Source organism: Drosophila obscura, unplaced genomic scaffold (genome assembly GCF_018151105.1).
Source record: "Drosophila obscura isolate BZ-5 IFL unplaced genomic scaffold, ASM1815110v1 contig_30, whole genome shotgun sequence".
NCBI classification, from domain to species: Eukaryota; Metazoa; Arthropoda; class Insecta; order Diptera; family Drosophilidae; genus Drosophila; species Drosophila obscura.
In genome coordinates, this window is record NW_024542818.1 from 2,251,359 (window position 1) to 2,273,978 (window position 22,620).

At 48.5% G+C, this 22,620-nt stretch overlaps 10 protein-coding genes and 1 long non-coding RNA gene across 11 annotated transcripts in view; 5 read left to right on the forward strand and 6 right to left on the reverse strand.

The window, feature by feature from the left end:
* Positions 1-55: 55 nt before the first annotated feature.
* LOC111076941 (dual specificity protein phosphatase 19) lies at positions 56-794 on the reverse strand. The gene has a single exon (XM_022371014.2). The coding sequence runs from the start codon at positions 792-794 to the stop codon at positions 177-179; it is 618 nt and encodes a 205-aa protein (XP_022226706.2). The 3' UTR covers positions 56-176.
* A 14-nt stretch (positions 795-808) lies between these two features.
* LOC111076935 (tRNA pseudouridine synthase-like 1) lies at positions 809-1,967 on the reverse strand. The gene is made up of 4 exons (XM_022371007.2): positions 1,873-1,967; positions 1,682-1,810; positions 1,310-1,624; positions 809-1,244 (listed from the first exon to the last, which is right to left on the reverse strand). Exons 1-4 carry the CDS (start codon positions 1,917-1,919, stop codon positions 809-811), a joined length of 927 nt encoding a protein of 308 aa, XP_022226699.2. The 5' UTR covers positions 1,920-1,967.
* A 906-nt stretch (positions 1,968-2,873) lies between these two features.
* Positions 2,874-4,515, forward strand: LOC111076937 (mitochondrial carrier homolog 2). Its single transcript, XM_022371009.2, has 4 exons — positions 2,874-3,225; positions 3,282-3,450; positions 3,513-4,010; positions 4,071-4,515. Exons 1-4 carry the CDS (start codon positions 3,021-3,023, stop codon positions 4,141-4,143), a joined length of 945 nt encoding a protein of 314 aa, XP_022226701.1. The 5' UTR covers positions 2,874-3,020; the 3' UTR covers positions 4,144-4,515.
* An 821-nt stretch (positions 4,516-5,336) lies between these two features.
* On the reverse strand, positions 5,337-5,870 carry LOC111076954. The gene is made up of 3 exons (XR_002608095.2): positions 5,750-5,870; positions 5,512-5,668; positions 5,337-5,435 (listed from the first exon to the last, which is right to left on the reverse strand). It is a non-coding gene; the product is annotated as an uncharacterized LOC111076954 (long non-coding RNA).
* Positions 5,871-6,838: 968 nt separating this feature from the next.
* Positions 6,839-22,620, forward strand: part of LOC111076922 — a 28,106-nt gene continuing 12,324 nt past the window's right edge. Inside the window, exons 1-3 of the mRNA XM_022370984.2 lie at positions 6,839-7,282; positions 11,128-11,548; positions 11,606-11,863. Coding sequence (XP_022226676.2) covers positions 11,166-11,548; positions 11,606-11,863 — 641 coding nt within the window. The 5' untranslated portion in view covers positions 6,839-7,282; positions 11,128-11,165. The remainder of the gene's footprint in view (positions 7,283-11,127; positions 11,549-11,605; positions 11,864-22,620) is intronic.
* On the reverse strand, positions 8,132-9,728 carry LOC111076936 (ester hydrolase C11orf54 homolog). Its single transcript, XM_022371008.2, has 2 exons — positions 9,462-9,728; positions 8,132-9,100 (listed from the first exon to the last, which is right to left on the reverse strand). The coding sequence occupies exons 1-2, from the start codon at positions 9,556-9,558 to the stop codon at positions 8,217-8,219; spliced, it is 981 nt and encodes a 326-aa protein (XP_022226700.1). The 5' UTR covers positions 9,559-9,728; the 3' UTR covers positions 8,132-8,216.
* On the reverse strand, positions 12,138-12,618 carry LOC111076948 (lysozyme D). Its single transcript, XM_022371020.2, has one exon. It carries the CDS (start codon positions 12,601-12,603, stop codon positions 12,181-12,183), a length of 423 nt encoding a protein of 140 aa, XP_022226712.2. The 5' UTR covers positions 12,604-12,618; the 3' UTR covers positions 12,138-12,180.
* Positions 16,423-16,923, forward strand: LOC111076952 (lysozyme D). The gene has a single exon (XM_022371025.2). It carries the CDS (start codon positions 16,458-16,460, stop codon positions 16,878-16,880), a length of 423 nt encoding a protein of 140 aa, XP_022226717.1. The 5' UTR covers positions 16,423-16,457; the 3' UTR covers positions 16,881-16,923.
* LOC111076953 (lysozyme D) lies at positions 17,753-18,254 on the reverse strand. Its single transcript, XM_022371026.2, has one exon. The coding sequence runs from the start codon at positions 18,217-18,219 to the stop codon at positions 17,797-17,799; it is 423 nt and encodes a 140-aa protein (XP_022226718.1). The 5' UTR covers positions 18,220-18,254; the 3' UTR covers positions 17,753-17,796.
* Positions 20,189-22,357, forward strand: LOC111076951 (lysozyme D). Its single transcript, XM_041594653.1, has 2 exons — positions 20,189-20,223; positions 21,875-22,357. Exon 2 carries the CDS (start codon positions 21,875-21,877, stop codon positions 22,295-22,297), a length of 423 nt encoding a protein of 140 aa, XP_041450587.1. The 5' UTR covers positions 20,189-20,223; the 3' UTR covers positions 22,298-22,357.
* On the forward strand, positions 20,198-20,689 carry LOC111076949 (lysozyme D). Its single transcript, XM_022371022.2, has one exon. The coding sequence runs from the start codon at positions 20,224-20,226 to the stop codon at positions 20,644-20,646; it is 423 nt and encodes a 140-aa protein (XP_022226714.2). The 5' UTR covers positions 20,198-20,223; the 3' UTR covers positions 20,647-20,689.

The window sequence follows — 22,620 nt, forward strand, 5'->3', positions numbered from 1 at the left end:
TTTTTGATGTCCTGTATCCGTGTCGTGTCTGTGCATTGTCTCTGTGGGGCATGGGATTTGGAGTTCTTTTGTAATGGTAAATACGTGTTAACACTTTATTGTGCTAATAGTAACACACTAAACACAGTTAAAGCCAAAATGCAGGTAAGCGGACACCGACTTAGCCTAATTTATATTTATGTTTTGCTAGACTTCTTCAACTGCTGCATGAAGCCTGCATTGGGTTGGATGCAGGGCCGCCAGGACTTGACCAGGTTGTAGGCATCCTCGTAGCACATGTCCCGCCGCTGCATCAAGTAGCCAATGACAACAGAGGCAGAACGCGAGACGCCCGCGTTGCAGTGGACTAGAATGCAGCCGCGGGACTTGCGAGCCTCCTCGATGAAGTCAATGGAGACGGGCAGCACGTACCGCAGCAGATCCGTTTCGGGAAGATCCAGACAGGGTAAGTACTTGCACTTGACCGACGTTGGAAGCTCGATATTGGGGGTTTCTATGCCAACGCTGAGGATGTGCGTCAGTTTGTACTTCAATATGTTTTCCGCACTGACGGCATCTTGGGAGCCCAGATAGAGGAATTCACTGAGAATGCATGCGGGCACGGCGTCAGGTTTTGTGTCCACGACAAAGCCATACTGGCGTGCCTCCAGCTGTTGGGGAGTCGTGTCTGTTCCGTCCTCGCTTCCAGAGGACCTGCGCCGCTCGATGAAACGTGCGCCGGTGGGTGTGGTGACGACGGTGGTGGTGGGCCTCAGATTGGCCAGCCGCTTCTGCAGCTCATACAGCAGTATCATGATTGGGACTTAGCTTAGTTGTCCGTAGTATCTCTGTAGTGCACACGGCACAGGTAAAGTCCGCAGGCTGGCGCTGGAACTACTCGGGAATTCCACGAGTGCTTAGAGGGTATGGTCAGCATTTGGTAGATACACTTCTCGTCAATGCGGTCGCTGCCCAGGGAAAGCAGTGACCCCACAATCCGCCTCACTTGCTTGTAGAGAAACGATTTGGCCTTGATCTCTATGTCCCAATAGTCGTAGGTTTCCGCAGCCAGAGTCGCGTTCGACGGCAGGGAAAGCGTTCGTCCAGGACGTATATTGATCTCGTCGATTTTGCGCAGGGTGAACATGGGATGGTCACGACTGGGGCTCTTCTGCCGGCTGACGCTCATGAATGTGCGAAAGTCGTGCACGCCGATAAACATGCGAGCCGCTTTTCGGATGCGTTCAATGTCGAAGCTCGGGGCCCTATGCGGAAGAAGGAATTAGGGTTACCGCACGGTAGGGGAAACTCTACAAGCGGAATACTTTACAGCAAAAAATAACAGCGATCGATTTCCTCCACGGGCACAAATGCCTCGAATCCTTTTTTCCGAAGCTTCCCGTCGGCGAACAGGGGATTACGCGCGACGGCAAAGCGATACAAGTAGGTTCTCCCTATGGCGTGGTAGCGACAGTGGAAGGTATCTGGCACCACTTGGCTGCTGAGCACGCGGATGGGAAGGCGCTGCTTGTCCAGAGTCCTATTGAGAACTCCCGTTAGCGTTGTGGTATCATAAGGTTGGCCATCCCGGCGCTCCAAGTCCACGTGCACCGTCGAGTGCAAGGCATGAACACCCGCGTCTGTGCTGAGAATGACTTGATTAGCTGATGCCAATAACCACTTGACCATTCGAGACCCTTACCGACTGGACAGCACTGTCTGTATATCGTTGGTGGGATGAAAAACTTTTAGTGCTAGCTCCAGGCAGCCTTGCACTGAATTGGTGTCCAGACTCTGCTGCTCCAACTTGTTTATGGTCTTCTGTATACCACTGCACAAAATAATAGTTGTTGTTCATGGCTCTAAATAGCTTCCAGTTAACAAATTGCTCACCGAAAAGTCGTGCCTATGTAAGAAATATTGAGTAAATATCTGTGCATCTTCCCAACGCCACCCACATGACCAGTGTAACCTCAGAAATATACCAAAATATACCGTGTCATTACCAAAATATACTGAAAGACACGACAAAATGCGTTGATATTTTGCGATTTTGATATTCGGTTTAATATTACTAGCTAGTTAGCATTCTCAGCACTAAACACATCATTTAATCCGATTGATGAATCCACTTTCTACACGATTGGCTAGTTTTCAGAACTCTTTTTCATTGCATTGTTTACATAAAAAGGTTCAAACAAAAACGGCCAAAGCACAAAACGTACATGTTGACTAAATGTGACGTCATTGTTGCTGGTCAGCCAAGTTTCTTCTATGCGTATGGGCTTGTGTATACCGTATTTCCTTTAATTGATGTTAAATTTGTTATTCCAAGCTCCACTGAATCATTAATACTGCATTTTTTTTAGATTGAAATGTTTTTTACCTATTAATACATATGTTTTGTATTATATATATTCATTTATCCCGGTTCTGATCTATTATTGGTACCCATGAGCTGCAAAAGTTCGTTATTATCTTTAAAACAGAGACTGAGCAGCTTCTGCATTAATTAGAGCCTAAGATTACAAATATTACATCTGTTCGATAATATTCATTTTCCCAAGGTATGCAGATTGTTGCTCATTCCGTGCCAATGTTTCACAACAATACTGCTAATTCATTTCCCCATGTTGCTGAAAATTTTGCTCGATTTTGATGTTCCGTTTAATATTACTAGCAAGCAAAGATTCTCAGCCATTAAAAAAATAATTCATCAATAAATTTCTTATAAAATAAGCTATGCTAAAATAAAAAATTTGTTACATGGTATCTACACCTTGGCTTCATGTCAACTACATATCGATATATATTTAATCAGCAATCGATATAAAAGTACGCGAAAACTGAAACAGCTGTTCATCGATACCGATAAGTAAAGTAAGCAAGGCTGTTTCTGTCATAATTTTGTAATCAAAAAATCAAGTTTTGCATTTGCAGAGCCGGTTAATTGATAAATTGCTCCGTATTTGTTTAGCACAGCACACACCAAATTCAGCGCGGCTACTCTAAAGGCAGAAGCATAGCAAAAAGTATATATAATGGACGGACCTTTTGCACGAAATGAGGATACGGAGGTGAATAGTTGGATTAAATTTGGCATGCGGCTGGGTGTTAGCGCTGCCCTGCATCCATTTGAGTACTCCAAGACGCTGATTCAGCTGGGATATGAGCCCATTGCGGCCATTCCCAGCACGTCGTGGACGGGCAAACCAATCCTGAAGCTGCCGAACATTTTCCAATACAGTGGGTACAAAGTTCTCGCTTGCCGGGCGGTATTGATATCGCTTTTACCTTTGCAGCCGGTCACATCAAGAGAATCGATGGGTTCTATGGTTGCTACCGCGGCCTGGCTCCTAAGCTGGTTGGATCCGTCGTGGCGATGGTGGTGAGCGAGCGAGTGGCCGACAAACTGGGACTGAATCAGTTGGAGGAAACCAAGGACGACACTGATCTGTCGGAGGAAGACGAGCAAGTGTTTATTCACCACTATCCTGCAGCTCTCGTCTGATTTTTCGTCTCATTTGCTTTAGGTATGCTCAGTTCAAGTTGAATCTGAAGCGTGATATTGTCGTGACTGTGAGCGGAATTGTTGCTTCGCATCCTTTCCACGTGATCTCGGTGCGGATGATGGCCCAGTTTATTGGCCGCGAGACTCTCTATAGATCAATAGCCGGTTCGATTGTGGAGATCTGGAAGACTGAGGGAATTGGTGGCTTTTTTGCTGGACTGGTGCCCAAGCTCTTGGCCGATGTGGCCTGTCTGGTACTCAGCAGCTCCACGATCTATATTATTAACAAATATTGTATCAAGGACAAGCTGGCCAGGCAGTACAACGGTGCCATGATGCAGTTTGGCTTTTCTAGTCTGCTGTATCCTTTGCTAGTGGTTTCGACTTGCTCTTCTGTGAGTGGGTCGCGTCTGATGGCAGGCCAACCGCCCATCATGCCCGCTTACGCAAATTGGGTGGACTGCTGGAACGATTTGCAGGCACGAAAGGAGCTGAAGCGTGGCGGCTCGCTCCTTTGGCGGTGAGTTTACAACCAAATTGACAGCTGTTTTATTTCTAATGGCCGCAACACCTTTTCTAGCTCTCAAATCAGACGTTCTCCCACCCTTTCTGCTGGCTATGTGCCCTTGCCCTCTCTGGCTCGTTACCAATAAACACCACAGCACACATAATAACTACGTCGAGAACAGGCTCTCAATTGCCAAACACGCCTAGCGGTGTTTGCCTTTGCATTTTAATGGTACCACGACGACGATGAGGTCCAACCGAAGACAACCGCATTTGTTTTACTGCGACAAACCCAATTATACATCTACATATGTTGACGTGTGTGCATTCCCATCGGGGTCGCTTAGCCTTACGTTCTATCTATCCTCGCATTGTATCCATTTATTTATCCGCGTCCCTATATCTCCAAATTCCTCTAGAACGAAACCGTTTTCCCAAATCCCACAGACTGCGCAGGATCCTTGTTACTGTTTTATTGCGACAGCGTTAAAAATAAAAATACCCAAAGAGCGGAAAAATAACAGAATAGAAAGAACAGCGTAAAGAAAAGGCTTATATTTTTTCTATTCATGATCAAGGATATCAAAGATATTTTTCTAATCACGGAATCACATCAAACGTCACAAATAACTGAGAAAACGAAATATTAGATTGCAGTAAAGGTTCTTGATAATGACTCCATCGGTGATGTTGTTATGGCGAATAGCGGAAATATTGAATATTTTGATCCTTGATATCCTTGGTGTTTGGCAAGCGGAGTCCATTAAGTCAAGGATGTACTATCGGCCACAGGAAGCCTTTGCAGCCAGCCGTCGACCGGACCAAAAATATTGGAGCAAAAAGGATAAGGACTATCAAATCAAGGACATTTTTCTGATCACAGGCAGACGTAGCACGTCCCGATTGACCCACAAATAGCGCAGGAACAACAAAACAAAATTGCCTTGATGTCAATTGATGCTGTTGTTGCATAACAATTTTTTTCTTGTATGTACAACATAAATTGACAACAACAACAACAAGTCAGTTTTTGTTGTTGTCTGCGCCATTTCTTGTCCGATCAAGGCATGCCACACCTTTGCTCACGAGGAAAAATTCCCCAATCCTGTTTATTCAGGTTGGCAGGCAAGTATCCAGATGTGATACGTGTCCTCATGAGCGGAAGAATATCCCGTATCCTTTGCATCCATCAGGACTTCAGAAAGTAAATGACTTTTTACGCAATTTCGTAATATAAGCGTTAATAAATCAGCCTGAAAGTATGCCATACTCTTTTTTTTTAAATAATGCTAGCCCCCAAAATTCAGCCTTGGTTTTTTAATATATTTGACTGAATAAATAACGATATTGACGTTTCTCGTCCGATCTGGACGTGTTTGTCCTCGTGTTTCGGGAACATTTGGCAATCAAGCATATTGTCTTTTTACCGTTGCTGTCCCTTAAATTCGTCATTAAGAGTTCAATATTTATCTATACGTTTTTATTTCATTTTTTAAAGCTAGTTTTTAACTTACATTTTTGTTCTCTGCGATGCGCATACATTTTTCAGATTGAAGATTGTCCTTCAGCTATGCCGTACCTCACCAGTCGGCCTCGTCTTTGATTTCCGGGCTCCTGGGTGAGATCTTCATGTATGTAGGTCGCACAGCTGCATTCGCACCCGATGTAATACTGATACCAAAATGGAATAATAAATAAATATATAATAATACAGCACAATAAAATGAGAGGAAAGGCATACTACACACTTACCACATTCTGGACCAGACCAGGCGATGTTCCACGACTTTTGGTGATCAAAAACATATCCTTGTTCAATGAAATCTCTCGAATAATTTCGCAAAGCATATAAATCGATTCCCAAATCAACAGAGATTCCTGAAAATAGCCGGAAATTGAGATCATCGTATGTGAAAAGGGTTTCAGTTTTCTTTGAGAATTTTCAAAGCGAAAACAATCTCTCATTAATAGAAACGCCCAAGACTAGGAGAACAAATTAGAGCGTAATTATAATGTGCGATACAAGAGCTAGGCCTGGCAAGCCCCCTGGGCATCAATCATTATGCAATTTTTATGAAGACAGCCTCGCGCGCCAGCTACTTTCTTTGGAGGCGGTTCATTGAACGGTTTTTAGGGGGGCCAGCTTTGGCCTGCCTTTGGGCTCGAACAGGAGCAAAGTTGCTGCGTTGTGTCGCTGCTAATGGAAATGGATAATGGATGCAGCAGGCAGCAGGCAGCAGCCTTGGCAGCGACTTTGTGTGGGAACAGGTTTCGGGGTTGGAAAAACCTCTGCGGCAAGTGTTTATGCACTTGCTGGCCCGGTCTCTTGGCCACTTAACTTCACTGGCTATCAACAAATACGGCCCATTAGAGATTATACGACAATTTCAATTTAAAAACTCTTGTAAAGCAGAGCAACCAAAACTTGATCCGACAGTGGTGCGACAGTGCATAAATTTGTGGGGGAAATGAGTTGTCAAATGATATGTGCATGGGGGGAGTGAGGGGAGGAGGTGCTAGGAGAACTCTCTATTAAGGATTCACCGAGCTGCCAGAATCAGCATTAATACAATTTATAAACTGTCGTTGGAGCTGGCTCTCCCCCCGAAACAAGTTCGCTGGCTACGCGCCTGGAAGCCCATATGAAAAGCGATTCCAACCAGCGGCGGTAGCCGTGCCATCTGATCGCAGACTTCATTCAGTCTGCAACTCGCGTTTCAGCCGATCAGACGCGCCAAGTCGTCGTACAACCAGACCCAGACCCAGACCCAGTCCAAGCCCAAGCCTCAAGTCGTACCCGTAGTCGTAGTCGTAGTCGGATCGAGTCGAGTCGAGTCGAGTCAATCAAAGCAAAAGGCGGCTAATAAAAAGTGCTAATGTTGTGTTTAAAATATGAATAAATGCGAGTGTATGCCAGAGCCACAAAAACGGTTACAAGAGCCACCACGGCCAGAGCCACAACCACAACCACAACGGTAACGATAACAAAAAGAGATTTTCTTTTTCGTGGGACGAAGAAATCGCATTTGCATTTCTCTGCGCGCTTGCTGGAAGATTAAATTGGATCAATCGCCGGTCGTCCGTTCTCCGTCGATCGCTGGTGCTGTATGTTTTGTGATTGTGTGCGAGTTTCGAAAAAGGTTGCCAGAATCCGAATAATAAATATTTAAATGCAAATATTAGAGACCCGTTAAGAGGTGCAGGCAACGTCAGAAGAAGAATAGAAGCAATCGGCCGCGATCACAACATTTCTGGGAGAGTCTCTCCCTCCGCGGGTCCCAGTGGGTAAGTCTGTCGGCATGATCGATGCGCCGATCAACTGCGATTTGTAACTGTCACAACAATCGGGCGGGGGATTCCAGTTTCTGTTTCTGTTTCTGTTTTTCGATTGGATTTCTTCTTTGAGGCAATCCATAAAACGTTTTAATGGACTCGCACTCGCAATTGCAATTGCAACCGCAGTCGCAGTCGAAGTTGGAGCTCTGCATGAATCAAAGTTATTAAATAATTAATGGCCAGCGGTGCAAAAAGAAAAACACAGATTGCTGCATGTTCGGGGCATTATTTACGGCCTGCTTAGCTCTCTGCTGTCTGCCTGCCGTGTGGAGTCTCTCATTAGGCCAGGCATGAAGCCGCAGCCCCAGACCCAGACCCAGAACCAGAACCCCACCAGCCACCAGCCACCAGCCACCAGCAGGCATTCCGGCCTAGAAGATCTCGTTCGAGCACTCATCGAGATCATTTGCCGATCGATTTGCATGGCAAAGAAAGCTGTTGCTGCTGCGGCTCTAATTTTTGGCAATTACATAAAGCCAGCCCGTCGGCACCTGCGGCCAGCTCCACAAATGATAGGCAACCAACCATCGTGCCACAGGGCCATTCGAGAGATCGCAGACGGAAACCGAAACCAACTTCTAAGCCACACATTTATTTTTGGCCTCCGCTCATTAATATTTATGATGGATTTGGCAGCTGAAGACAGTGGGCCAGAGATAACTCTCAGCTACAGCGCTAATCCTCCTCCTCACTGTTTCTCTGTCTGGGGTGGCCACATGGCCACGAGTGTACTCCAAAAGAGAGAAATGTCTGTGGGAATCACCTTTGGAATATGCTGTCTAAATATATGGCCCTATCTTCTTCTTATGAGCATTTATTTATGACGGATTAGGCAATGGAAAAGTCGGATACTTATACAGACAAAGAGAAGATCAGATAAGATCTAATCTCTTCCCACTTTGTGGGTGGACAGGGGCTTGTCCACCCTCACCACCCGCTCGGCGACATTGAGATACGCCTCGTACTCCACGATATCGGGAGTAGTGTCGTAGTGGTAGTGGCCGCCCCAGTTGCTGAACGAGAATGAGTGGAAGTGCTGGAGGCGCAGGTCGAGGTCGTGCTCCTTGGTCACCAGGGTGCCCACGGCATTGAGTTGGGCCGGCATCTCGTAGAACTTGAGCCACTCGTTGACCTCCTCGTCGGTGTGGATGGGCGTCTTGCTGAAGTCCCGCATCACGTGCTGGTGGGCGGCGCCCTTCTTGATCAGGAATATGCCGCCCAGGCCCACCACCTGGTCGCCGTAGTGCTCCTCCAGCCCCTTGCGGATGCACTCGATGAAGTTCTGTTCGCCGGTGCGCTGCTTGGCGCTGATCTTCAGCACTTGTCCAGGCGCTCCCTGGCTGAGGAACAAGTTCAGCAGCAGGGCACAGCGGGGCTCTGTGTGGGGGATCTTCTCCAGCACACACTCCTCCTGCTCTCCCCGCACCGTGGCCGTGTAGCTGCCGTTCGTCAGCTCGCCGCTCTCGCTCACCGACAGATTGAAGATGCCCTCGCAGTTGGAGCTGCGGATGGGCCAGGGTCCAGCACCGGCGCCCACAGCGAAGATCTTGCCGGGTCCCTGGATCTTCCGCGTGATCTCCTTGATGTTGTACAGCTTATTCCGCTGCACGAGGGGCAGCAAGAAGGGTGGGCCACCTGCCTCCAGCAGCGTGGGCCTGCCCCCCAGTCCGCTTTCCACCAATCCAAACCGTGCCGCCTTCAGATCCGGGCAGGCACCCACACTCACCTCCACCTGCGCGAAGTTTCCACTCAAAGCACCCTGTATGACTGCGAAACGACACAGAGAGAGAGAGAGAGAGAGAGAGAAAGAGAGAGGCGCCCATTAAACCAAAAGCTTTATCTTCCAATTCATCTAAACAAACGAAACGAAACGGCTTTTGGCGTACAAAAGCTGCCCGAAGCTCTCCGCCCCAGTCATATGTTTTGTGTGTTCTGTTTAGAGGCGTTGTACGAAAACAAAGAACAAAAAAACACACAGAGAAGCAGAACAGAGAGCCGAAATGGAAAAACTCTACAGAAAACCGGCTATGGAAAGTTCGACACAGTTCTGAAGGTCATTTGCACATGGCACCGCATCGGGCGGTGGCACGTAGTAATCTTTAAGATCTGATCTCTCCCCCTCGCTCACCATTCTGCAGCTCCGACAATGGGGGCACGTGGAGCGGCTTCTCCTCGAAGAGCAGCTGCTCTGTCTCCAGCTGGTTCTGTGTCTGTTGCTGGCTCATGCTGACGCCCCAAGGTGTGTCCTAGTTACGAGTATTCCTATTTGTATTCGTATTCCTTTCTAGCTACTGCTACTGCTACTGCTACTGCTTCTGTTGCTCTGGCTCTGGCTCTGGTTCGGGTTCTCCACTGGAGTGTACCGCTCTCTAGATCGTTGGAAACGCGACTGTGAGGCGTACACGGCTGCCGCTTCGCATTTCAGTGCTTGGGTGGTTGAGTGCCGGGGCTGCGGTTCGTCCTATAGTTAACATTGCTGCCCGTACAGGGTGACTTCTCTGTGATAAGATAAACTCTTGGTTTAATTATTGCCAAGATCTCAAGCTCTTCCACTTTTCCCACACACACGCTCAAACCGCATGTCTTGGTGGTATTTTGTATGGTGCAACTTTTAAGTACAGTAGTACCTGCATTTAACGACCCAAACGAAACGATACGAAACGGACAGAGCCTACCCTACCAACTTTTCCAGTGAAGTGCCCGCCGACAAAAACTTTCCACTTCTTTATCAACACTTTCACTGGTCACAAAAGGTTCTGCAGGGCCCTCAGAGAACAGGTTCCCATTTGGTGTGTTCCCATTTCTGACTCCCAATTTCCATATTCGTTGACAGCATGAAAGTTGTTCTTCCAAGTTGATCTATAATTTATACCTAATCTCAGATCTATTCCCGACTAATTGATGCCCGAGATTTAGCGATCGATTGCTGTAAATATTTTTACGATCCCTGTGGAGCACCTTTCACTGTGGTAGGTGGCGACGGTGACGGCGGTGAGGGCGACCCATCACTGATAGTGCCCGTGGTTCTGGTTCTGCTTCTAGTTCTAGGTTCTGTTTAGCGCTGTTCTATTCTGGTTCTGCTCTGTAATCGTGTTTTGTCGTGTTCTGTCATTTAGCGGTCACGTTTAGCTACGCTTGCAGATAAGCCACTGACTGCGGTTCCTCTGCTCCCACCCAGTGGAGGCTCTAATGTGGTCCCATTCGGGGTGTGGATCGGGTCAAGCCGCAAGTGCCGGGAGAGACAAATCGTGCAAGGGCGATAATTTGATGAATGGCCTACCTAATGAGTGTGCCGAATGCGTGGCCTAGATGCCGCTCAGCAGATAGATTTCAGCCATCAAAAGTGTCACTTACTGACAGCCTCCACGCCCCGCCCCGCCCCGCCCCGCCGGAGGAGCAATCATGTTGTCCAGCTTGCCAGGTTCTGGCCGAAACTGGTCCACGCAATCCATCATTTTGCCAATGTATAGATAGTTTATCATAATTACAAGTTGCTCGTGAGGACCGGGCATGAGTAGGAGCCCCGATCACGTCCAGACCATCTACAGGCATTTGTTCTCGCCGACCTCGTTACCATCCATCGAGAACTCGCCGCTGACCCAATTCCATCGGGCACTTCACTTTTTTTTCGCTTGCCAATCGCTTGCCAGGCAATAGGCTGGTGGGGGAACTGGAACCCAAACTGGTTAGGAATTGTGTCAGCGCTAATACTCTTGGATGCGATCCAAGCAGACATCATCCTCTGCTCTGCCCCCCTGCTCTAACATATGTTGTGCTTGTCCATGTCACATTAGGCAATGCCTGACAGACGCCGATCAGCGACTGCGTCGTAATGGGCAACCGCATCGCAGCGACTGGAGCTGGAGGTGGAGTGGTGGCTGGAGACGAGCTGCCTTCGCGGTTCAACACACGCAGACGATACCAGCAGCACAAGCAGGAGTACTGCCTCCAGAGCGAGTACCGCTCCAAGACCCTTCCCGCACGCCACCCACACCACGACCACGACCACGACCACGAGCACGTGCACGGGCAGACCCCACAAGAACCGAGGCTTGGGTCCAGCAGCTGCCTGGGCGGCGGCGGCGGTGGTGGGCCACATGCATCTAATGCCGCGCCACCGCACAACGGAGAGACGTCGAGGGTGTTGTTTCTGCTCTACTTGATTCACCGCACCTGGAACGTGGTCATGGACACAATGGACACACGCACCAAGAGGTAACACTCCATTTTCTCCGTTCTCTGAGGTTTGCCTAATCTACCGACTCTTTCCAGTCGTTCACCCCGCAGTGATTCCCTCCAGAAGGGGGAGACCATACCGATGGAGGCCCAGCGACGGCCGATGGACGAGGAATGCTCCATTGGCATCACCGACTTGGATGCCTCCTCCTACTGCTCCCAGTACTCGTGCTGCAGCTGCAGCTACTGCGACGAGGAGACAGCGGGGACACAGACGAATGTCTACAGCTCCATTGCGGATGACTATTCCCTGGACTCCATGTGCGAGGAGGGAAAGTCGCTGGCCGAAGAAAGGTAAGCTAAGCGAAACTTCTCTTCCCCCCATCCGAACCATAGCAGCCAGCATTCGTCTATGGGCTTCGAAACATTGCATACTTTCAGGCTGAAACATTTGTGTAAAATGTCTCGAAGACATGTAGTTGGAAAGTAGATTTTGTGTAGCAAAGCATTGAATGTCATGTCAAAATCTGGCAAGCTCTGCTCCGGTAGATTTTGAGGAAATATTTAAACTTAAAAAACTACTTGATTTAAACAACTCTAAAAGAGAGTGGAATGAAGGAATATTCGATTCGTTATATGCAATTATTTTATTCAGGGGTCGAAGTCAGAGCTTAGAAGCAGTCATTGATGGAGGGCAGGGAGCCGTCGCAGTACTTCCAGGTGGACCAGGCAGACCATCCCTGCTGGGAGAGGACCTTCTGGGCGCAACGCACGGAGTTGGTGATGTCGTCGGTCAACAGGGCGTTGCAGCTCAGGCCGCACTCGTTGTAGGAGAAGCGACCGCTGGGGGGAGCGCACCAGTAGTAGTCGTTGATCTGGAACAGACCGTAGTCGTTGGAGCCGTTGTAGTTCTCGGGTCCGACCACTCCGGTGCGGTAGGAGCTCTCGTGCTCGGCAATGCAGGTCCAGCGGGCCAGCTGATCGCGGGGAACGCCCAAGTCGGACATCTCGCGGGCCAGGGAGCAACGGTCCATGGTGCGAGCGAAAGCGGGAGCGGCCAGAGCCAGGGCAAAGAGAACGATGAAGGACTTCATGATGATTTCAATTATTGGAAACTGATGTCGATTGGTGCAAGGGTTCGAGCTTTTATAGCAGAACTCTGCGCTGATAAGGGAGTTATCTCGAGCATGTTCGCTGATAGGAGGGGTTCCCTTCGTCAGCAAGTCAAGAAATTGACCATCGCCATCTTTTAATTAACACTGATAAAGTTAACTGAATAAGCTCCCTGAAGTGTCGGCGTAGAAGCCCCCCCCATATCTCAACACTAAAGTAAACAACGCTATGGAAATCGACAAGTCGTGCAATATGCTTATACGCGGTATGCGAATTTCTTCTATTACTTGAATACTAAAGTACTCGATAGCTTTCCTTACGATCTCTGATAGCTGTGACGCCAATCAGTGGATCTTCTTTAAATGGGATGCTTCTAAGCTGTGCTTCCAACGGTTGATTATCAATATGTGATCTTTTACTGGTGGTTTGGGGCTCGTTTCCACATTCTTCCGCCTAATCACGGCTTGTGGTTGGGTGTTTGGAGATGCCCTAAGGCGCTTGACAGTCTTCATCAGGTCGGAGTGGTTCCATTGCTACTGTTTCTTGCAGCCAAAGTCTTATATGCAGAGAGAGAGAGAGAGAGAGAGAAATCGCACTTGCCGAATGCTACTTCGGCTACATGAAGCTCGGTCTTCGACTCGGCTCGGCTCGGCTCTCGATCGAATGAAGGCCCAAACAGGGGATCGTGTCTCGTTTAAGCTACGAGCCCGGCTCTCGATCAGTCGGTGCGTGACTTCTCTTCTCTTCGGACGTGTGTGTGTACAGATCGCAGATAGCGGAAGCGCTTTTGGTTACCAATTAAGTCGAACGGCGAACGGTGAACGATGAACGATGAACGATGGCTTTGTTAGCTGTTCTTGAGGTCTAGCAAAGTTCACTCGTTAGTGGGTTCAGTTTAGTGCGGAAGCAAAAACTCAAGCCGATCCGAGCCGATCCAAACCGATCCGCAAAAGGGATACTGTCAATCTTTGTCATTCTTCGATCCTCCTCCCCCACATAACTCCACCTCTCCAGCACCTCTGGTTACGTGTCACAGACGATTACGCGATATATATTTTTTCTTATTGTGTATTCTCTTGGGAGGAGAAACAAGTTTGATTGGATCCGAGTAGAAGTAGAAGTGCCTGGTGCTAGTGCTTGCCTCCCCGCCCGCTTGGACCCGCTCTCGGACTCTCCAACGCTGGCTAACAGCATCGCGAGTGCCACAGTGCGCGCGCAGATTGCATTCTAACGGTAAAACGAGTACGACTCTCGGCTAGAACTGGCCCCATGCCCCATGCTGCATGCCCCTGCTGCATCTAGTGGCCTATTGCAGCATCCACAATAATACTCCACAAGTAATAGCCACAACAGCAGCACCGGGCAGTGGCAGTGGCTGCGGCTGTGCCTCTTCAGCGGGTTCTCCTCTTGTGCTGCTAATCTTCTCAATTTACGTTTCTTGTTCGATGACGACGCAAAGTGCAGCATGAAAGTCAGCTCCAACTGTGCCCCAATCCGACAAATATGAAGAGTGTGTGTGTGCCTCGTAGAATTTAAGAACGTTCTGTTCAGCAGCAAGCAGCAAGCAGCAGCATCAGCAGCAGTGCCCCAATTTGGATTCGTGTCAGTACTCCGTACTCCGTACTCCGCACTGCTCTGCACTTGATCCCAATTGGATTTCGGACAGACGCACTAGCAGCGCCAGCGCCAGCATCAGCAGAAGAACCTGTAACCGCGGAAGCCGAAGCCGAAGCCGAAGCCGCATAGGCAAAATAGGTAAGAGTCATATCTCACTCTTTCTCTCTCTCTCTATGGAAAACTAGTTCCCGATCTAAGTCAGAGGGTCAGATTCAGATCCAGCTGCCCAAGGCTTCTTCCACTTGGTCAACAGATTGGATCCCCACATGCCACATACCCATACCCATACAAATACAGATACCCCTGCCCCAAGCCTCTGCCTCTGCCCCTGCTCGAAGCTCGAACCTATGCATATGCTAATGGGCCCCCCCAACTTTCTTTTAGCTACTGCCCAAAATCAAGATATGTAAATCTCTCAGTGCGGGGCTTGTGTGGGAGTACGAGTAGCACTGACATTGAACTGTGACGCCCACTGGCCATAGCCATAGCCACCCAAGAAAGAAAGAAACTCTCCGCCGAGATTTGGGCTAAAAAAAAAGAACGCAACACAGACAATGGATAAAATAAAAAAAAAAAAAAAAAAATTATAAAGAAAAAAAAACGGGCCATAAAATAAAGGCGTTATGACTGCGTGTTCGTTATAAAAGCATAAAAACAAATTACATTCCTCTGTAGCCCCATGGAAAATTGAAGTGAAAATTGAATTGGCAGCGGCACGAGACTGCGATGGACTTCGACGAAGCAGCCCCCAATCCTCAATCCCCAATGCCCAATCCGACTAACAATGCCACTTTGTCCATCCGTCCAACAGAGAGACAAAGCCAAAGACAAATGTAGAAGAAACAGCACAAGACAAACAGAAAGAGGTGAAACTGAGCAGACACTAAATATATAAATAAACAAGAAAGAAATGTGACTTTCAGGGTGGAATTTGCAGGCTTATGGATGCCCTTAAAGAACGATCGTTCCATCAGAATTGAAGAATCATATTACAATGCGAGTTCTAAGGTTTGGTTTAGTTTATTTTGAAAATGAAAAATAACTTACGCAAAGTTTTCATTGAATAATTCGTTCCAACGCGAAGCAAGACTTAAGGTTCGAATATCCAGAATATAGTAAATATACCCTATGCAGAGCCCTTGTAAACACCTCCCCATGGTCATAGTACCCCATAAAAGGGTATAATTACAGTCATAGACGCAGACACAGGGCAAATAGCGAGCATTCGTATTCCAGTGTACGGGCTACAGAAAAATCTGTTCCGGTCTGATTTAACAATTGTTAAACAGCTTATGCATTGGCCATGCCCCAAAAGAGTGTGATGTGGTGTGGTGTGGTGTGGTGTGTTGTGTGGGGCATGCCGCCTGCTGTTAGGTGGGGCGTCACACGCAACCCAGCAAATGGCCAATCTACTTTCGGTGCTGCCCAAAATAAAAGAAATCTTTCTTTCTTCACGCGATTTTGTGGTCAACTTTGGCCATTCCTTGTCGGGCCTTTGTCTTCCTTGTGGACACTGCAACAGCAGCAGCTCAGAGCAGGGCCACATGCCACATTAGAGGCACAACAATCATGGGACAACCAGATGTTGGACACCTTGACAGGCCCCTGACAAATGGAGCAACAATCGGCGATCGGTGGGATTGAGTAACCAGCAACCACCGCACTTGGGAAATACTCGTAAACAGCAGGCAGTAAAATACTGCGAGTAGGCATTGGGCCATGAGCAGTGGGCTTTTGTTAGCCCCCAAGACTAATTGAAGCCAATGGGCCACGAAAAAGGGGGACCAGCATACAAAGAGACCCTAAAATAGAGAGATCAGAGGCCAATTGGTCGGACAAACAGTCCCCCCCAAACAATGGAGCTGCTGCCTCACATTTGCATCCACATGCAGAGCAGGTGAACGTAGAGTGACGGCGGACCTACGTCATACCCTCCGCCAGGGGATTCACAATCGAATTTCCGTATTACTCCCTCTCCGCCATTCATATTATCGAAATTATCAATGGAATTATCAAAATGGTCCGATTCGCACTCGAATCTTATTCGAAGAGTCCAGATTACCCCGCTGCCATATGCCATATGCCCATCAGATATACTACTCGTAACTACTCAAAGATAACCCTCCTCGGCCGCGCGCAGATAGTACTCCGATTCTCCGGCTATAAAAGCTCGAACCCTTGCACCAATCGACATCAGTTTCCAATAATTGAAATCATCATGAAGTCCTTCATCGTTTTGGTTGCCCTGGCTCTGGCCGCTCCCGCTTTCGCTCGCACCATGGACCGTTGCTCCCTGGCCCGCGAGATGTCCGATCTGGGCGTTCCCCGCGATCAGCTGGCCCGCTGGACCTGCATTGCCGAGCACGAGAGCTCCTACCGCACCGGAGTGGTCGGACCCGAGAACTACAACGGCTCCAACGACTACGGTCTGTTCCAGATCAACGACTACTACTGGTGCGCTCCCCCCAGCGGTCGCTTCTCCTACAACGAGTGCGGCCTGAGCTGCAACGCCCTGTTGACCGACGACATCACCAACTCCGTGCGTTGCGCCCAGAAGGTCCTCTCCCAGCAGGGATGGTCCGCCTGGTCTACCTGGAAGTACTGCGACGGCTCCCTGCCCTCCATCAACGATTGCTTCTAAACTCTGACTCTGACCCCTGAATAAAATAATTGCATAAAACGAATATTCCCTGAATCTTTGCCTTTGATTCTGCTCGGAGAACGAGTGATGCTCCCCTCCATTGCTAATCCTGAATCTTCGGAAAAGTTTCTCTTTCTTTGTGGCTGCATTTATTGATTGATTGATTAATTTCGTTTGCTGGCGAGGCTTTGTCTCTGGCCAAATCACTTTCTAATCCCATGAATAGAATATGAATTCGCTAATCTAATAGATACTGTCGCCCTATCTTATGGCCATAAATAAGTCGAAGCGCGAATTTAGAAACTTTTGCAAGACAAAACACACATCAAATGAATTCGGCTGCTTTTTGCGGCTTTTCTCCGGTAGAAAGTAAACCCGAGCCGAGCCGAGCCGAGCCACGAGTTACCGCCACAAGTGACAGCGCGGGTCAAACGCCAAATGGTATCCACCAAACCCAAAGACATATTCATTATAACTCCATTGAGCACTGCGCTGGGGACCTGGTCGAAACGGAGGCCTGAACCAGTCAAACTGGTGCCTCTTGCGCGCAGAACTCGTCAATGAGTCTATATTTAAATAAATAAAATAAGAAACACAAACACATAAAAAACGTAAAGCAATTTATGAAAACTTCCGTCTTGAATCAGCTACGAGGCAACGTCCAACGTTCAAGTCTCCTCCACAGACCAAATAATGTCAAATCTATTATACAAAATGCGATTCGGCGCCCAGGGCCGACCCGAAATTGTGCACACGACATGCGATTATTAGTCGATTGGCATCTCAGTGCCCAGGGTTGTTATTATTTTCGCTGTAATCGGGAAAGTGGGAGAAGTGGGAGAAAGTGTGGCCACAAAATAAAGCAACGAAAATTATACGTCAAACATTTTATTTATTTCGAATCAAAAGCCAAAGCTTAGAAGCAGTCGTTGATGGAGGGCAGGGAGCCGTCGCAGTACTTCCAGGTGGACCAGGCGGACCATCCCTGCTGGGAGAGGACCTTCTGGGCGCAACGCACGGAGTTGGTGATGTCGTCGGTCAACAGGGCGTTGCAGCTCAGGCCGCACTCGTTGTAGGAGAAGCGACCGCTGGGGGGAGCGCACCAGTAGTAGTCGTTGATCTGGAACAGACCGTAGTCGTTGGAGCCGTTGTAGTTCTCGGGTCCGACCACTCCGGTGCGGTAGGAGCTCTCGTGCTCGGCAATGCAGGTCCAGCGGGCCAGCTGATCGCGGGGAACGCCCAGATCGGACATCTCGCGGGCCAGGGAGCAACGGTCCATGGTGCGAGCGAAAGCGGGAGCGGCCAGAGCCAGGGCAACCAGAACGATGAAGGACTTCATGATGATTTCAATTATTGGAAACTGATGTCGAAAGGGAGAGTGGCGTGTGCTTTTATAGTGCCCAATTATCTCGATTTTCGCCATGCTTTAAGTACTATCTCGAGTGGGGTGCTATCGAAACATTTAGACTAAAGAGGAGTAGACGTGCAATTCATCACGCTATCACCAGACAAGTGGGGCCCTTAGTCGCGTGGTCCTCCAAATGTCGCGACGCCAAAGCCAGCAGCAGCAGCAGCATCAAAGGCCAAGATTAGCCTCATCTCTCGGCCAGCGCTTTGTCAGGGGTTTTTGGGGCACAAAGTATTAATTTTTTGTTAAGGTAAACGTTTGCTCTTTAAGCCATTAACCTTGTTAGCGTCAGCGGTGGGGCAATTACTGCGGGAGGCACCAGTGGGCAGATGGTACGGAATATACGAACGTATATGAGAAGCGCAGCTCTTCTTCCGACTTCAAGTCCAACTCTAGCTCCACTTTTGAGTACTTGAGTGAGACCTTTGGTGGAAGAACTGCCCTGTTCGGGGGGCTATGGCTTGAAACGGGCATGCGTTCGATCGTAAAACCACTGACTCGACAACGAGACCCCAAGGCTACCACACATCATCAACATCCACATCAACATCAACATCCACATCAAACATGAACATCATCACTGAGCGCCAAGAGCCTAGAGCCAAGAGCTCTGCTGCACATTGCTTTCTCAATGCATGGATTGGGCGGAGGTAGACTCCGACTGCGACTCCAACGCCAACTGCAGCTGTAACTCTGGCTTTGGCTCTGACTAACGATACAACTAACCGCAAGTATGCAAACGACAGAGAGCCTCAGTGGCTGTTACATTAACCCCATTCGAGTGTAAGACTTTTGAGGAGGCGTACGGACGGTGCATTGCTAGCTAGCGGTATTCCTGGGGCCTGAGGCCTGACCCGCCATTCGAATAGCCCCCGAGGAGGGAGGCGACCACAGATTTCCACACAGGTGAGCCCCGGAGTGCTTCTTTTGGGATGTATCTCCAACTCCGACTCCGATTTTGCCAAGAAAGTTGTTAACCTTTCGCATGTGGCGTGTGGTTAACAGCAAAGACAAATGACAAAAGGCTACTGTAAAAATAGTCGAGAGATTGCTGGGGCGATGGGCGATGGGAGATGGGAGATGGGGAGATGGGGCGATAGGCAGTTGGGAGTTTGCAGATGGAATGATGAAAGATGAAACAGCTTTTAGACAAAGTTGTTTTCAAGTTTGTTTGGGGCCTTTGAAGCGTGACCCTCTTTGAGCCCCCCCATGAATTATAGATGAATTCATAGATTAATGATCATTTGTGAACATTGGAGCAGAGCTCTCTCACCGCCAATGAGTGGCCGATTCTTTTGAAAGCCAAGAAAGAAAGAATGTTTCTCACTTTTACTTTTTGTTCGCTGATTTATCGACGACTCCACTCCACAGTTTTTACAGTCATCCCCAAAAGTGTGTCACCTAACAGTTGATTCTCCGAGAAGAGAAGAGACCGATCAGAGCTCATTGCCTATGCATGAGGCATGGGGTCGCTCTCAAAGTGGTGTCCCCTTGGAGCCCAGGCCAATTAAGCCACATTTTCCCCCCCGAGAATCCACTAATTATCGTTCGAACTTTCGGAAAAACGAAACCACTGTTAGGATAATGGCCAAGAAAAGTTCTTCTACTTTCAAACGGTTCTCCAATCGGACATCGGAGCCAATTACCGAGCGGCCGACGTCAGAGTTTCGGTATTTGTAAACAAACATTTGAGATTAGAACTGATTGATCAATCGAGTTTCGGCTATGGCCACTATCGCATCCACAAGCCCATCGACAGCCGCCCCAATATGCTTATCACCTTTTCGTCACGGCCCCAGCCGACTCTCCACCTCCTCGAGTGCTCCTCCTGACTGCGATAGATAAGCTGACAGCCCTCTGAAAAGTGCTATAAAAACGCCAACTCCGAGGACCTCAACATCAGTTTACTTCCGTATTCCGAACCAACAAAACAAAATGAAGTCCTTCATCGTTCTCTTTGCCCTGGCTCTGGCCGCTCCCGCTTTCGCTCGCACCATGGACCGTTGCTCCCTGGCCCGCGAGATGTCCGACTTGGGCGTTCCCCGCGATCAGCTGGCCCGCTGGACCTGCATTGCCGAGCACGAGAGCTCCTACCGCACCGGAGTGGTCGGACCCGAGAACTACAACGGCTCCAACGACTACGGTCTGTTCCAGATCAACGACTACTACTGGTGCGCTCCCCCCAGCGGTCGCTTCTCCTACAACGAGTGCGGCCTGAGCTGCAACGCCCTGTTGACCGACGACATCACCAACTCCGTGCGTTGCGCCCAGAAGGTCCTCTCCCAGCAGGGATGGTCTGCCTGGTCCACCTGGAAGTACTGCGACGGCTCCCTGCCCTCCATCAACGATTGCTTCTAAACTCTGACTCTGACCCCTGAATAAAATAATTGCATAAAACGAATATCTGTTGATTTGTGTCGCATTTTTGCATCTGTGAACAGTCGAAGTTTCTCTGATTTTAATGGCTTTCCTTTCGATTCACATTGATAGGGGTTTCACTGGCCCGTCCCATGAATAGAATGATGCATATTCATGGAGATTCTCTAATCTGGTTGATGGTTGATATTAAAACTAGAAACTGTTGCCATAAGAAAAACATAAATCTAGTTCGGATTTTTGTCCAGTAGAAAATGACACCGATATTTCGCCTGACGGACAAATGTCAGCGGGGGTCAAAGTCAAGTAATTGCCCAGCCCAGATCCGAAGACATAATCATAATAATTCCATTGAGCGGGATTCGAGACCTGAACACCAGATTGACAGGTGGCTTTAGCTTTTGTCAGTGCAGAATTAATTTAAAACTCAAAGCAACTTCCGTCTTGGATCAGAGACATGATTATGCCCATGAAAAAATGTCAAATCGATTATAGAAATTGCTCAAAGCTAAAGGATGCCTTCCAGTTGTCACCATTGTGGATACGGAATGCAATTATATCCTTAATATTAATATTGATAGACGGGGAAAATGGAAGCCACATGGAAAACATTAATTTTTCGTTTAAAATATAATTGATTCCAAATAATTGTCAGATCGATATTTGTGAAGGCTAAACCATCTGTAAATGACATTTAATAGAAATTTAATTCTCCTTATTTTTGTGGGAATTGTGGGATAATTCAAAATTTTCATTTTAAAATCAAACAAAATTCACCCAATCAAAGTATTCTGACTCAGAAGCCCAAGGGTCAGTTGTTAATTCCGAAAAGGATGCACTCTTTCAAGAAACCCAAAAAATTATGATTGCTCCAAAATGATTGATGAATGAAATTAGAAATATGAACACCAAACATATCAGAGAACATTCCAGAGAGACTGATAAGTACTCATGAATTCCATTGCACACATGCGGTCTGGTCTGGACTGCTAAAAATACTTTATCTTCAGCAACCTCTCACTAGTCACTAATCAAGTGAGGATTCAACATTTCGGGGGGATTTTTTCCTGAGATTCAGATACACTTCTACAGATAGGGAGAGGCCCTCCTGCCTATCGAAGGAACTACTTCAGATAATGGAGATAATTCCTCCTATAAAAGCGCAAACCTTCGTGCCATTCCACATCAGTTTCTTCTGTATATTGTCAACATGAAGTCCTTCATCGTTCTGGTTGCCCTGGCTCTGGCCGCTCCCGCTTTCGCTCGCACCATGGACCGTTGCTCCCTGGCCCGCGAGATGTCCGACTTGGGCGTTCCCCGCGATCAGCTGGCCCGCTGGACCTGCATTGCCGAGCACGAGAGCTCCTACCGCACCGGAGTGGTCGGACCCGAGAACTACAACGGCTCCAACGACTACGGTCTGTTCCAGATCAACGACTACTACTGGTGCGCTCCCCCCAGCGGTCGCTTCTCCTACAACGAGTGCGGCCTGAGCTGCAACGCCCTGTTGACCGACGACATCACCAACTCCGTGCGTTGCGCCCAGAAGGTCCTCTCCCAGCAGGGATGGTCCGCCTGGTCCACCTGGAAGTACTGCGACGGCTCCCTGCCCTCCATCAATGACTGCTTCTAAGAGGCAGCTGCATGTTGCCCCCTTTGCATTTCCATTCAATAAACTCTGATTGTAAACTGATGTTTGGTCTGGCTGTTATGCGGTTCCGAGAGTGTGTTCGCGTGTTCCCAGTGTCCGTCTCTGCAGACACTTTCTAAATGGAAGAAATGGGAGAGAAGCGAAGAAAGAAAGGCCAAGAAAGAATCGATCGCAGCTTCCCTTCTACTTGCTCGAGACATGGCATGGCCTGGGCCATGGGCCGTTCGTTGACGTTGGACCGGTCAATGAATTCATAATGTGGCGGCCATCGGCAGGGGGGGCGCAATAAATTACACAAGTGGCCG